The 15,817-nt window shown below is 42.3% G+C and overlaps 1 protein-coding gene across 1 annotated transcript in view; it reads left to right on the plus strand.

Moving 5' to 3' along the window:
• LOC126251892 (WW domain-binding protein 11) overlaps positions 1-15,817 on the plus strand; it is a 102,669-nt gene that overhangs the window by 41,875 nt on the left and 44,977 nt on the right. Inside the window, exon 4 of the mRNA XM_049952603.1 lies at positions 10,927-11,377. Coding sequence (XP_049808560.1) covers positions 10,927-11,377 — 451 coding nt within the window. The remainder of the gene's footprint in view (positions 1-10,926; positions 11,378-15,817) is intronic.

The following is a 15,817-nucleotide window of genomic DNA, read 5'->3' on the forward strand; positions in this document are numbered from 1 at the left end:
TTGCACTTTTCTTTTTATATTGACTGCATACAATAAAACTGCTCAAAAATAGCTTGGTAGTGTCCAGTAAGCCAGGAAGAAATTGAAAAACTGTTTGAATTTTTGCGTGCTTGCAAAGTAGAAGGAGTGATCTGTTTTACGTGGTAAAAACTTTCTAAAGACAAGATCGCATAACCATTTTGTTATTTACATACTGCCAGTTTTGACAGAATTTGTGTACTTAAGATCATCAAAAATTTGTGTTATAAAATGTGTTCATTCTGAGTTGGACCTCATTCCAAGTTGTCACGTAGATAAAGTGTAGCACATAATATAAAGGTTTGTTAAGAATAAAACATCTAAAATCAAGAAGCACCTTGTGCGCTTAGCCTTGTTCTTATGTGTAGCACTCAAAGATGATTGTTACATCATAAAAGACGTAGCATACAATGAAATACAGAGTAGCACATCTGTTAACATTAGCTGGACATGTTGCAATCAACATGATCGTTATGTCATGAATAACACTGTATACAATAAAATACACAGTAGCACATATGTTAATGTTCAAATCATTGATTAGGACATGTTCATCTGACATTAACAGATGTGCTACTGTGTATTTTATTGTATACTGTACAAGCGGCAGCAGAACACACACATAGAAGATGGTTCTAATTGGCAAGCTTTCAGAGCCAGTGGCTCCTCCTTCAGTCAGAAGGGTTGAACGGGAAGAATGTGGGTGAAGGAAGAGGATTGGAGAGGTCTAGGAAAAGAGGTAGATTTTGGGAAAGTCGCCCAGAACTGCGGGTCAGGGGAGATTTACCACAAAGGATGAGAAGGAAAGACTGATTGTTGGGGACTGCATTGGACAAGATTTGAAAACCTGAGAGCTTAAAGGTTGAAGACAGGTTAATATGCAGACAAAGATTACTGCTTAAACATCATGCATGAGTTAATAAGAGTGAGAAGCTGTATGTAACAGAGGTTGGGGGGGGGGGGTAAAAATACATTGAAAGAGTAAAAAACTAAAATAGCGTGAAGCAAAGAGTAGTTACTGTGAAGAAGCACTGAGAGGGAAAAAATGAATGTAAATTAAGACCAGGTGAGTGATGAGAACCGAGGATATATTGTAGTGCTAGTTCTCCCACCTGCAGAGTTCTCAGGAACTGGTGTCTGGGGGAAGAATCCAGATGGTGCGTGTGGTGAAACAGGCGCCGAGGTCAGGCTTGTCATGTTGTAGAGCATGCTGTGCAACAGGATATCCACACTGCCTATGCCCATTCATCCTAATTGATAATTTGGTGGTAGTCATGCCGAGGTAGAAGGCTGAACAGTGTTTACATAACAGTTGGTATATGACGTGCTGTTTAACAGATGGCTCTCCCTTTGATATAATATGTTTTGCAAGTTACAGGGATACTATAGATGGTGGTAGGAGAGTCCATAAGGCAAGTCTTACAGCAGGGACCGTCACAGGGGTAGGAGCCATAGGGTAGGGAGATGGGTGTAGGAGTAGCAAAGGGTCTGACAAGAATACTGTGGAGGTAGGGAGGGCGACAGAAAACTATTCTAGGTGTGGTTGGGCAAAATTTCAGGCAGAATGGATCTCATTCCAATGCATGATTTTAGAAAGTCATGGCCCTGTCGAAGTAACTGATTAACTCGTTCCAGACCAGGATAATACTGAGTCAACAGGGTAGTGCTCCGAAGTTGTTTTTTGGAGGGACCAGCAGGACCAGGATTGGATGTGATGGCCCAGAAATTCTAGGCTAGTGGGGTAATTATGTGCAGTGAAGGCTGAGGTGAGAATGGTGCTGTATTGCTGTAAAGAGTCTGTGCATCTGTACAACTATGTTTGCCTTGGATGCCAAGGCTATATGGGAGGGAACCTGTGACATGGAAAGGATGGCAATTGTCAAAATATAAGTAGTGTTGTTTGTTGATAGGTTTAAGGATGGAAGTGTGTAGCTGGCCTTCGGTGAGGATGAGGTCAACATCAAGGAAAGTGCCATGAGATTCGGAATAGGACCATGTGAAATTTAATTGGGAAATGGTATTCAGAGATCCCAGGAATTTTAGCAGGTCAGCCTCACCATGGGTCCATATGGTAAAGATATCATCAGTGTATCTAAACCAAATCAGAGGCTTCACTTCTGGATTCCAGGAAAGCGCCCTCCAAGTGACGCAGGAAAAGGTTGGCATAGGAAGGAACCATCCTGGTTCCCATGGCCGTACTCCTGATATGTTTGTACGTCTGCCCCTCAAAGATGAAGTAGTTGTTGGTAAGTATAAAGTTGATTAAGGTGAATGGGAAAGATGTCATAGGTTTGGAATCAGGTGGGCACTGACTGAGGAAATGTTCAGCAGCAGACAGACCATGAAGGTGGGGGATGTTGGTATAGATGGAAGTGCATCAGTGGCGACAAGCAAGGTTGATGGGGGTGGGACAGGCATGGATTTCAAACGCTCTAGGTAATGGTTGGCATCTTTGATGTAGGAGGTGAGTCTTTGTACTATGGGTTGCAGATGTTGATCAACTAAGGCAGTTATATGTTCAGTGGGTCCTTTGAAGCCAGCAACTATAGGACGGCCAGGGTGATTGGGTTTGTGGACCTTAGAAAGAAGGTAAAAGGTTTGGGTGGGGTGAGAAGCTCTATGGGTTGAGGTGCCCTCATGTTTTAAGGAGGCACTGCAGGTCAGTTTTAATCATAGGGATGGGATCTTGATGGCAGACGCTGTATGTAGTGGTGTCAGACAGCTGGCATAGGCCTTCACTAACGTACTGCTTTCGGTCAAGTACTACAGTGGTAGATCCTTTGGCTGCTGGGAGGATAATGAGGGAGTCATCAACTTTTAGTGAACATAGAGCCTGGATTTCCGCAGAGGACAGGTTAGGGTCATGTTGTAGGGACCTGTAGGGTTGTGAAGCAATGCTGGGTGTGAGGAATTCTTGGAAAGCTTGTAAGACATGATTTGAGGTAGTGGTGGTGGATGAAGTTGGGATCGTGGTCGGAACTGGGGGGTCCAATGTCAGGTTTGATGTTCAATGTCAGGTTTGCTGTTGGGAAGGTTTTTGGATTGGCTTGTAAAGTGATATTTCCAGTGGATATTACATGTGAAGGAAAGTAGGTCCTTCACCAAAGCAACATGATCAAATGCAGGTTTAGGGCTGAAAGTGAGACCCTTAGATAATACCGATAATTCAGGAGGAGAGAGTGCTTTAGATGAGAGTTTAAGGACATCGGACTGTTGACTGGTTCTTGTGATTACAGGTTATCCCTGATCTGGGAGGCAGTAGTGAAGGCTGTGAGATGTTAAGGAAGTCTGCCAAGCTCGGTTTGTAGGAGAGGAGTGCTGGTCGATGATGTGGCTGTTTAGGGAGCTGCAGGAGGACAGAAAGGGAAACCCTGTTCAGGTAGTTTAGGAGAAGATAGGATAGCTTTTTGAGGTGAAGTCTGGCATATTGTTGCAGTTTGAAGTTGGCTTGGCGGATGATACCATTCAGGGAAACATGAGGGGCAGATAACTGTAGGATTTTGTATAAGTGATGCTAATGATTCAGATATGGATCGTAATTTTGTTCCTGAAATGGGCTCCACTCGGAGGTCGGAGGGGCACAGAGGTTGAGGCAATGGGTCAGCTGGCAGCAGTGGATGCGAGGCCGCCTCTGCTAGCAAATGGAGGGGGGGGGGGGGGGGCAGATCAGGATCCATGGGCTCCACATCGACAGGCGCAAGTGCTAGCCTCGCTGGGACCCAAGGGTGCAGGTGAGAGAAGGATGGCCAGGGACACAGACATGGTAGCAGTGGGGAGGTGAACTGCTGCAAGTGTGAGTCTACCCCTGGAACAGCATCATGACCAACTCTGCTGCTCAGCTGACAGGGAGATTGCAGCGGTGGTTCCCCAACACAATGCAGGTGCAACTAATTTGCATAACACGTCATCTGCCACCAGCTGAGAACGCCTGATCTTCATGGCTCACCATGACACCTGGCAGCCGCTCCCTTTACAGGCCAAAGAATTGAGTCCGGGAAGGAAAATGCAGTGGGCCACATTGGTCCGGGGATGTGACACAGTGTGCACTAAATCCAGCAGCCCTGCAGCTGGAACCCACACAAGCTTTCCTCTGGACTGCACCCATTGGCTGATGTCACATTCTCAGAAAACTCAACAACGCCATTGGCTGATGTCACATTCTCAGAAAACTCAACAACGTATCATCGCAGGATGAGAGACTTCTTCATTTGGTTCTTGAATGTGTGTATGAAGTGTTCCACTTCCAAGTTAGGGGCCAGGTGAAACAGAGCGGTAGTCGAATGGTGGATACCATTGTGCACGCAGAAGCTGCCACCAACCAACATCCACCACCGAGAACTGCTGATCTTTATGGCTCACCGTGACACCTGCCAGCCACCCCTGGCTAAGGAATGGGTCCTGGAAGGAAAATGCAGTGGACCACGTTTGTCTGGGGAATGCGATTCAGTGTGCACCAAATGCAGGACACCGCAGCTGGCACCCACGCAAGCATTCCACTGGACTGCACCCAGTGACTGATGTCACCTGGCATGTTGTCAGAAAACTCAACAAAGCATCATCGCAGGAAGAAGGACATTTTCATTTGGTTCTTGAATGTGTGCGTGAAGTGTTTCGCCTCCAAGTTAGTGTCCAGATGAAACAGGGCAGTGGTCAGATGCTGGAAACTGTTGTGTATACAAAAATCTTCAAACTCCTTTGACCCAAACTGCCTACTAGACATGAGGGTCCTGAGGAATCCCTCTATGGCAGAAATAACTGATAATGGATGAAGAATGGCAGCCAGTGACATAGGGGACAGCTTGGCTATGTGTGGAAAATGCTGCCTTAAATTAGACCCATGAAATCAACATGAACTGTGCCCCAGGGGTGTTCTGGGGCCTGCTAAGAAAAAATCGGACATGGCAGTGCAGCCCGGTTGTGTGCACAGGCTCGCAGGTCTGCACGATGTTCGATGTCGTGCTTGACCGCTGGCCAGTAGCCTTGTCATCGTGCCAACACCTTCATATAAATCACACCCCAGTGCGACACATACAGCAAATGGAGTGTGTGAGGATGCCGTGCTGGAGGAACGACCACTCAGCAGCATTGCTCCTCTGATGTAAGCATGAGGACCCCTGCACAGTGTTGAGTCAGTCACATAAGAGAAAAACATATGCCATGCGGAATCTGCCCCCAAAGAGGTGCCCCACAGCTAACCCACCTGGACAGGTAAAACAATTTTCCAACAGTTGTGACATTCACACTGTTAACTGGAAATCTGACAGGGTTTGGTACCATCCAATGTGAACACACCAGCCTCCTGCCTTCGGACTCTGGGTCAGGCTCCACTGGTAGCTGCAAAAGTGCATCAGCATTGGCACACTGGGCAGTGGAGCGGTAATGAATGTTATAGCAATATTTACTGAGAAAGAGAGCCCACCTCTGCAGTCAGTGTGCTCTCCTATCTGGCAACTTAAAACGAGAACCAGGTAAAGGAACCAGCAGCTTATGGTTGTCAATGAGGAGGAACCTTGCCCCATAGAGGGAAACATGAAACTTCTTTACTCCAAAAGTAATAGCTAGCATCTCCTTTTCCACCTGTGAATAATTACGCTGTGCAGTAGAAGTGTTTTTGATAGATAAGTAGTGGGTTGTTCGGTGTCAGCTGGGTTCCAATAGGACAAGACCCAATGTGACAGGACTCCACCAAGCCATACTGATAACTCTCATATGCCACAGTTAAAGGTTTACTTGGAGTAAACAGAAAGCAGAGCACAAACACTGCTTGAGAGACTGAAAAAGCTCTATGACAGTCCGCAGACCATACATGCTTAACACCCTTTTGGCGAAGCCAGTTAAGAAGATGGCGAATGTGCACTGCCCGGTGCATGGTATGAAGTCCTACCCAAAATAGACTGGAGCTCCGTGAGGATCTTGGATGCCAGCTGGTAGGTGATGGTTTTGATGTGGTCATCTGTAGGATCGAGGCCATCTTTGCTAACCACATGTCCCAAAAAAAGCACCTGTGGGGGGTAAAAATATACCTTTGTGGGGGGTAAAAATATACCTTCCCAACTTGCAATGAAGGCCATCCTCCAGCAGGCGTTGCAAAATTGATTAATGTTTTGTAAATGCTCCTCCCAATAGAGCCCATTACCCAGATGCCAACCAGGTAATTGATGCAACAGGGAATTTCTTGAATCAGCTGCTCCAGATACCATTGATAAATTCCCAGCATAGACGAGATTCCAAAAGGCAAGCGATTAAGTTGGTAAAGCCCAATTTGGGTGCTGAGGACCAAGAAAGCCTGTGAAACTGCGTTCAACTGCAGATACGCATCGCTCATATCGATATGTGAACGATAATGGGGCCCCCCCTGGGCAACTTTGCCAACAACTCTGCCTGCTGCAGAATTGGATAAGAACCTGCACCACAATGCGCATTCGCCCCCTGTTTAAAATCACCACAAAGGCACACAGTGCCATCTGGCTTCGGATTCACCACCAAAGACATGGCTCACTGACTTGACTATCTGAGTTTCGCATGGTTAGCACGCTGGACTCGCATTCAGGAGGACAACGGTTCAAACCCACGTCCAGCCATCTGGATTTAAGTTTTCTGTGATTTTCCTAAATTGCTCCAGGCAAATGCTGGGATGGTTCCTTTGAAAGTGCATGGCTGACTTCCTTTCCCATCCTTGACACAATCTGAGTTTGTGCTCTGTTCTAATGACCTCAATGTCAGTTGGATCTTAAACCTAGTCTTCCTTCCTTCATTCTTCCTTATGATCTTGACAAAATAGGAGAAACAACGCCTTGACAAAATAGGAGAAACAACGCCTTGATGCAGCCAATGCTGCAACTCAGCATTTACCTTGTTGCACTTGAAGAAGGGAATGGGGTGGGGGTGACAAAATTTAAGTACTACTAATAGCTTAAGAGAAACATGTGCCTCAAAACCTTCTGTTGTGCCCAAGGTGTTCTCAAACAATGACCTGTACGGCCGCAGTAGTGTGTCCAAATCAAGAAAAGAAAGGAATTGGCAAACTAAATGCAATTTGACAACAATCTGGAAGCCAAAAAGAGAAAAAGCATCTAGCACAAAAATATTTTTTGCATGAACTGATCACTAAAAATGTTAAGTTGCTGTTCCACATCCTTATAATGTGCAGAGAATTGCCCCCACAAAGGAACACATTGTTTACTACAAAATACTAGCTGCCATAGTGGTCATTGCAACTCCAGGCATCCCAAGAGCTATACATATGCAAAATAATGAGGCTGACTGTCACTCAACATGTCTACTTGAAATTTGACCAGCTGCTCATCCGCAACCATCATCATCAAAACACGCCAAGGCATTGGAAATGGCCCCAGAGTGCAGCAAAAACACACAAGTTTCTGGTGATTGACTCACAGCTCACCAAACTCCACACATGGTCTCCATGTGCGGACCATTGGCTCACCCAATGAGCAGAAGGAGAATGACAGCAAGGACCGAAAAAATGTCTTGGATAGGAGTTATGACACTGCAGCTGATGTGGACCTGCCTAGCATGACCCGGGCAAAGAAGTCCAGTACCACTGCACCTTAATCGTATACACACAGTGATATGACAGGAGGCGAGACTGCCTGGGGTACCCCATGGGGAACTGAGGGCTGTTTACTGTGCACACCTAGTTGAGCCACCTGCTAATTATCAGAAAGGACATACCTTGCAGCTACTGTTATCTCATACAATTCTGGAATCTGGGCTATGACAGCTAAAGAAGGGTTGGACAAGTCAATGCCGTAGTCTGAACCTTGGGATCAGATACTAACCAGACAATACTGTCCCGAATTGGTGAGTCTGCAGAAGAGGCAGCACGTTGTGGACACTGAAAATGACACTAGCACAGGAGACCCTGCAAATCGACCATGCAGGCCACACAGGACTGCCCTGGCCCCTTGTGGTGCTGGTTCAATTGCACCCACATCACCACCACATGGATCTGATGTTCATAATACCATGTCAGCAACCAGAAAGGCTCATCAAAGGGAAGTTTCTCGGGCTCAGTAGAAGGCTTCAAATTTTGGACAACTTCATATAAACCCATACTGCTTTACAACAACAAGGTGGCCTTATCAACCAGATCGATGATACGCCTTACCTGGCAGTGCAAGAACTGCTGGAGGTAATTTCCCATGTTACCGTAGGCTCATCAAAACTGGTAAACAGTGGCTGGGGTTGGGTAAGAAAACTGAAGAGCGGGCGTCTGGCTCACTACTGGCTGGGCAAGGGCACAAAGCAAGTCCTCATTGTGGTTTAGCAGCATCTGCATCTGCTCCTGCCGTTCCTTCTGTAGCTAAAACTGTTCCTACCAGCAGGATCTATAGTATCCAAAACTTAACACTAGGAATAGAGGAAAGCTATAAGGCCATAACATGCGTAAGAAAATCCTTTGTGCCTACTTTAGTATCTCCACAGGCATGACAATGCCACTGCACTACACTGTCTGCTGATACCACGCTTTGTGTACTCCCTCTATAGCATGTTTTCACACTTCCAGTGCTCTACCCACACCAGCTCATCTGCCTCCATTACAATTTCTGCTGGCGGGATGTAACAGTCCTAAATTCATAACTTTTAATAATACTTTTCAAATTCCAAAAAATGATTCTAAATGTTCAAGAATGTTTTTAAATGCTGAATAACTTAATTTGAAGATTTTTGGAGGAATTCTATTTTAAAAGAAATGTATGATAAATTTAAATACTAATAAACAATAAAAGAACTTTTTTGGAATTGTTGTTTAAAATTTATGTTTTGCTAACTTTGGAACTTTTTCTCCTATCTGTTCTAGGGTTAAAACTTTTGTTAATCTCAACATTGATGAATGTAATACTTTACCAATAAATGGTTGCCATGCCCCAGTGGAATAGTAATGGCCTGGTAAGAGGCCTAAAGTTGATGTTGCTGTATTTGTCAGTGATGAATACCACTCCTTGCATCTCCCCTCAGCACCAACTTGCAAGCAAGTCATTTGCTGCAATAATACATGTGCGTGCATGGTGTGACCATAATTATCTTTTGTATACCTATTCCCAATGAATATCTGAACAAGCACATGCCATAGTTCACCTGAGAGATTTTAATGCAGACAGTGGGATTCTGTCACCACATACTCCCTGGGTACAGCTTTTGAGAGCCTGATACAAAGAGAAGAGTTATGTCTTTTGAACATGGGACAGAGCACTCACTTCCAAATTGTTACAGGATGGTTCTTCTCCATTAATACCCCAATTTGCTCTCTGGTCCAACCACACAAATCTTTGTGAGAAATGAGAAACTATTTGTACTTAAATAACCACATTGTGATCTGGGTTCACCAATCAAATTACGCAATACCCATAAGTTAGTAACCAAGTGGATACTCAGTAACTCTAAATGAAAATTCTACAGACAAATGACTGTACTTGAATGTTCTGGAAGCATCCATGAATGACTGGGTGATCCACCAAATTGCTAACCTACCTACTATAAATTCCCCAAGCCCTCTACAAAGACTGACTGTCCAGTGGTGGAGTGCTGCTGTGCAATCATCAACAAGCATTTACATTGTCATCAGCAAATCTTAATTTTTTTATTTCTTCTCCCTAAATGTTAATTACCTTCTATATTTTTCCTTAGTTTCCTTTATTTCTTGCTCAATGTATGGGTTGTATAGTATGTCTCACTACCTTGACAACTACTGCTTCCCTTTCACATCCTTCAAATCAGTTTTGTTTCTGTACAGGTTGTAGATGACATTTTACTTCTAACATTTTATTCATGCCACCTTCAGAGTTTCAAAGAAAATTATCAAAAGTTTTTTTTCTAAATCTACAAACATTTTAAATTTTGGTTTGACTTACTTTAATTTACCACCTACACTATGTCTTTGGGTAGGTATTACGTCACATTTTCTTGCATTCTTCCAGAAGCCAAACTCATCTTCTACCCAGTCGACTTATTCCAGTCCTTTGTCAATCTATAGATAAGTTGTATTAGTATTTTACAATCATGTCTTATTAAACTGAGAGTTTGATAAACTCACATCAGCAAGCATCTGTCTCGGCTTGTCACTGACACAGAAACATGAGGGCTTGTTTCCTCATATGGTGTTGTATTTTGGGAAACTCACTAAGAATAATATTCTTTATGCACGCAATTGTTATTCAGGTGTCTCTGAATTCTAACTCTGTTGTCCGTGTACATATATTCCATCATGGAATTTGTTGTGGAATACATTAACTCAGTCAGAAAAAACTGTAACAATCATTCATTGAACACTGTATGGAAAAACAAAAAAATTGAGTGATAAACCCAAAGTATTCAAACCGAAGTTGAAAGTTTCCTTGTGACATCCCTCCTGTCCTATCTAGGAGTTCCTTGCAGTAGTTGAGAACTGTTCTCTGTAATGTGTTATTAATTTGTATACACTCAGTTTTTTGTGTTTCATTAATTCTTTAAGTATTTGTTTATAAATTTTCTAATCAGCATTCTGTAAACTGTGCACTGACTCATTCCATGAGCAAATATCTTTAGCTCGGATGTTCCCACAGAAACTGATAAATAAATAATATAAATTCTCCTTGATGTTTGAGGATATTTGCCTGTCTCGTGTCTACCAGGAGGAACAGTTTAGCCATTGTTGGTCCTTCCAAGAATCTTACTAATTGTGACAGAATGTGGTTCTCAGTTGCCTGATTTTATTGTGTTTATAGCTGCCAGTATTCTGTGCGGGTAGATTTGTGTAGAAGTAAATGAGGCATAATTGTTATGGTAAAGTCCAGGTAATAAATGTTGAACAGAAATTTTAAGTTTGTGTAACATCTTGTTATTGCCCTGATTCAGTTGCAAAAATTACATTCTTGTGGACAGTATTGAACATTTCAATTTGTGTGGTAGGATAAAGAAGATCCAGAAAAATGGGCAGAGCTGAAGCGGATGGAAGTAGAGTACGAAAAACGCCGAGCGGCCCTCGTCGCATATGCCGAGTCGGTGCGGCACGCTCAGCAGGTCCAAGTCGATGACATTCCTCTCCCGACACTGCAGCTTCCCTCGTCAGTCCACCCGGACTCGATGCTGTTTGCAGGCATTCCTTCCCAGATACCGCTTCCCACAGCAGACCCACTGGTGGGCCTCATCCCACCCCACCACCTATCAGGGGCAGCAGCTCTGGCAGGAGTTCCCCTGCCCCCAGGCCTCACACTGCCCCCTCCGCCTGGAATACTTAAAAAGACTTCAGCCTATGCTGGCACTGGCCCTCCAAAAACAAAGAAGAACCCAGGAGTGCCACCCGGGCCTCCTCCAGAGCTCAGTGATGACAGCGGAGATGAAGAACCGATGGAGCAAGATGGTAAGTAAACTATGTTGTCACTTCATTGCTGATAAAACCGTAGGCAGATTCGCCATAGCATTCCGAAATTCGATTTTTGGAGATTCGATAAATGGAACTGTAATGGGCATCCTTCTCCAGTGGAAGTTTTAGATGTTCATTCATGATATACTTTCTAAAATTGTGATTCCCATTGACATATCTATTGTATTTAGTACCCCTATTATATATTCATCAGCAATCCCTAAATTGAAAACCAGTGATCTCTAAAAGCTATGCTCTATGTGGTACATAGCAGTAAATGTTCCGAGCCGAGCAAGGAAACTTATACAATATATCTATGCTGATAGGAATAATAGAATTTATCTGCTTGAGCAGCAGGTGAATATAATAACACGTGTAGATACAGTTTGTTCTTGTAACTTTCCAAATTAATGTATCAATAGAGAAAATGGACAGAAGGACCTGAAATCGGAGTCTGCCTTAGTCACAAGCAATGTGATCAAATAATTCATTACAAATTGTGATTTACTATTTCTTCTTTCAGCACTTGTAATTTTTTTGCTAAAAGACCCAAATTAGAGTCTAATTTCACTTTAAACATAGTTGACACATGAAATACAGCCTATTGTCATCTGTTATTGGCAGTTACCAAGTTGTCCGATGGATCACTTTGAAATTTCAATTACAGAGAGAGAGAACAGTGATGCAGCAATCACCTAGTGCTGAGAGTAGCTTTATTCAAGCTTTCTCATTTAGTAAAAAAATTCTCACATTGGACAAAAAATACAGTCAGATACAGTACATCCTCATTATTTGTTCAATCTACCCATTTAATCTTCAGCATCATTCTGTAGCACCACATTTCATAAGTGTTCATTATCTTTTTGTTTGAACCACTTATTGTCCAAGTTTCACTTCTGTACAATGCCAGTCTCAATTCTAATATCTTCAGTAAGTGCATCTTAACTTCAGTATTTATATTAGATGTTAACAAATTCCTCTTTTTCAAGAGTGCTTTTCTTTGTGTTACAAGTCTGCAGTTTACATCCACTCTACTTCAGCCATCAACAGTTATTTTGCTCCCAAATGGTAAAATTCAGCTATTACATTTAGTGTCTTATTTCGTAATCTCATTCCATCAGCATCACCTGATGCTGATGGACTACATCCCATTACCCTTGTTTTATTTTTGTTCGTGTTCGTCATACAATATATTTTCAAGACACTTTTCATTCTCTACAACTACTCTTCCAAGTACTTTGCCATCTCTGACAGAATTACAGTGTTATTGGTGAAACTCGAACTCGATTTCTTCTCCCTCGACTTTAATTCCCTTTCCAAATGTCTCCTCAATTTCCTTTACATCTTGCTCAATGTACAGATTAAATAACATGTGGGATAGGCTACTATAACCCTGTCTCACTCCACTCTCAGTGCTTCCCTTTCATATACTTTGCCACTTAAAACTGCAGTCTGATTTCTGTACAAGTTGTAAATAACCTTTCACTCATGTATTTTATCCCTGATACCTTCAAAATTTGAAAGAACAGTACAGTCAGTTTTGTCAAAAGTGTTTTCTAAATTTACAAATGGTGTACCTTTCTTCAACCTGTCTTCTAAGATTAGGTGCGGGGTCAGTATTATCTCGTGTATTCCTACGTTTCTCCGGAATCCAAACTGATCATCCCCAAGGTCAGCTTCTACTAGTTATTCCATTCCTCTGGAAGTAATTTGTGTTAAAAGTTTGCAACTGTGACATATTAAACTGTTGGTTCTATAGTATTCACGTGTCAGCACCCTGCCTTCTTGATATTCTTACAGTGTTCTTGAAGTCTGCCTCATACATCTTGCACAACAACAAGTGCAGTAGTTTTGCCATGGCTGGCTGTCCTAAGCATCTCAATAATTCTGAGGGAATGTTGTCTGCTCAGGGACCTGGTATCCACTTCAGTCTGTCCTTCTTCTTCTGAAACGCTTCTTCTTATGCGGGTCATTCACAGAGCCCCTTCGAACCTTCTGTTTTTCTCGTAATCTATCATTCTACATTTCCTCCCATTGTAGTTCTCTTCAGTTCACATTATCCTTAATCTGGTCTCTCCATCTCGATTGTGGTGTTCTAATTGGTTTTCTTTTAGATCCTGTCCATTCCAGAGTGCTTCTTGAAAGTCTATCGTGTCCCATTCTGGCCAAACCATTTCAGGCTATTTCTCTCCATACTTTCTTCTAGGGCATTGATTGAAGCATATTTTGCATTGTTTCATTCATTATTGTGTCCCTTCTCATCTTACTCAGGATACAAAGCACATCTCTCTCACTTGCATTCTGCTTCGATCTTTCTTTGTCAGGTTTTCTCCAGTTCTTATGTCTGATAAACATTATAAATTTTTGAGCTGTATTGTATCCTCTCCAAAATGTAATCCTTCCTTTCTTGGTTTGTGTACTTCCTCTAGTTCTTTAACAATTTTTGTATTACAACTTACATCCTTCTTTTTTTTTCATTTTTTGTCCTGATTTTCATTGCCCCAGTTTTTGTTAAATTTATTTTCATGTCAGCTTCTTCAATTACCCTTGGCCATTTGTTTAGTTGTTGTTGAAAGTTCTAATCATTGTTTTCCCTTCTCATCACTTCATTTGCATATGCTATGATTTTCATATCATCTGCTATTGACCGTTGGTGAACTTATCATGTTGTCCATGACCATATTGAAGAGCATTGTGAGAACACGCTCCTTGTTGAACCCCTCTAACTGTTGTAAAGCAATGCAATTTTTTGCCCTCTATTATAACACAATTTGGGAATTTGTTATACATGTTTGTGATTTTGAGTTGCCAGTCCTTTTGGCAGTTCCAGGCTCTTCATATCTTCCCATCTCTCTTCCATTTTAACAGTGTCATAAACCTTTTTATACCTATGAATCAAACTAACATCATCAGTCCCAAACTCCCATTCCTTTTCTACAGCTTCATGTTGACTGCAGACAGGTACCAGTGACTGCCATCCAAATGAACTAGAATTAAAATTTCTTCAAAATCTCTAACCTCCTCCTGCTGTTGGACCTATTGCTACTATTTATTCATTTCCACCTGTCATCAGATTTGTAATAATCAGTGTGCAAATCATTCTCAAGGGCTTGAAATATAATTGCTGCACAACACCCTATTACAACGTAAGTCAGCCAGTCATTGTCAACTTCACAAGAACTGTTCTTTATGTGACTTTGTCATGATTGGTAAAATGGCAACAACAAAACCTAATTTAAATTTTGCTTAGGTGTTTAGCTGGTTATAGTCGTTGTTGTTGTTGTGGTCTTCAGTCCTGAGACTGGTTTGATGCAGCTCTCCATGCTACTCTATCCTGTGCAAGCTTCTTCATCTCCCAATACATACTGCAGCCTACATCCTTCTCAATCTGTTTAGTGTATTCATCTCTTGGTCTCCCTCTACTATTTTTACCCTCCACACTGCCCTCCAATACTAAATTGGTGATCCCTTGATGCCTCAGAATATGTCCTACCAATTGATCCCTTCTTCTAGTCAAGTTGTGCCACAAATTTCTCTTCTCCCCAATTTTGTTCAATACCTCCCCATTAGTTATGCGATCTACCCATTTAATCTTCAGCATTCTTCTGTAGCACCACATTTCAAAAGCTTCTATTCTCTGCTTGTCCAAACTATTTATCGTCCACGTCTCACTTCCATATATGGCTACACTCCATACAAATACTTTCAGAAACGACTTCCTGACACTTAAATCTATACTTGATGTTAACAAATTTCTCTTCTTCAGAAACTCTTTCCTTGCCATTGCCAGTCTACATTTTATATCCTCTCTACTTCGACCATCATCAGTTATTTTGCTCCCCAAATAGCAAAACTCCTTTACTACTTCAAGTGTCTCATTTTCTAATCTAATTCCCTCAGCATCACCTGACTTAATTTGACTACATTCCATTATCCTCGTTTTGCTTTTATTGATGTTCATCTTATATCCTTCCTTCAAGACACTATCCATTCCGTTCAACTGCTCTTCCAAGTCCTTTGCTGTCTCTGACAGAATTACAATATCATCGGCAAACCTTAAAGTTCTTATTTCTTCTCCATGAATTTTAATACCTACTCCAAATTTTTTCTTTTATTTCCTTTACTGCTTGCTCAATATACAGATTGAATAACATCAGGGAGAGGCTACAAACCTGTCTCACTCCCTTTTTACCCCTGCCACCTTCAGAATTTGAAAGAGAGTATTCCAGTCAACATTGTCAAAGCTTTCTCCATGTCTACAAATGCTAGAAACATAGGTTTGTCTTTTCTTAATCTAGCTTCTAAGATAAGTTGTAGGGTCAGTATTGCCTCACGTGTTCCCATATTTCTACGGAATCCAAACTGATCTTCCCCGAGGTCGGCTTCTACCAGTTTTTCCATTCGTCTGTAAAGAAATCGCGTTAGTATTTTGCAGCC

This window comes from Schistocerca nitens, chromosome 4 (genome assembly GCF_023898315.1).
Source record: "Schistocerca nitens isolate TAMUIC-IGC-003100 chromosome 4, iqSchNite1.1, whole genome shotgun sequence".
NCBI classification, from domain to species: Eukaryota; Metazoa; Arthropoda; class Insecta; order Orthoptera; family Acrididae; genus Schistocerca; species Schistocerca nitens.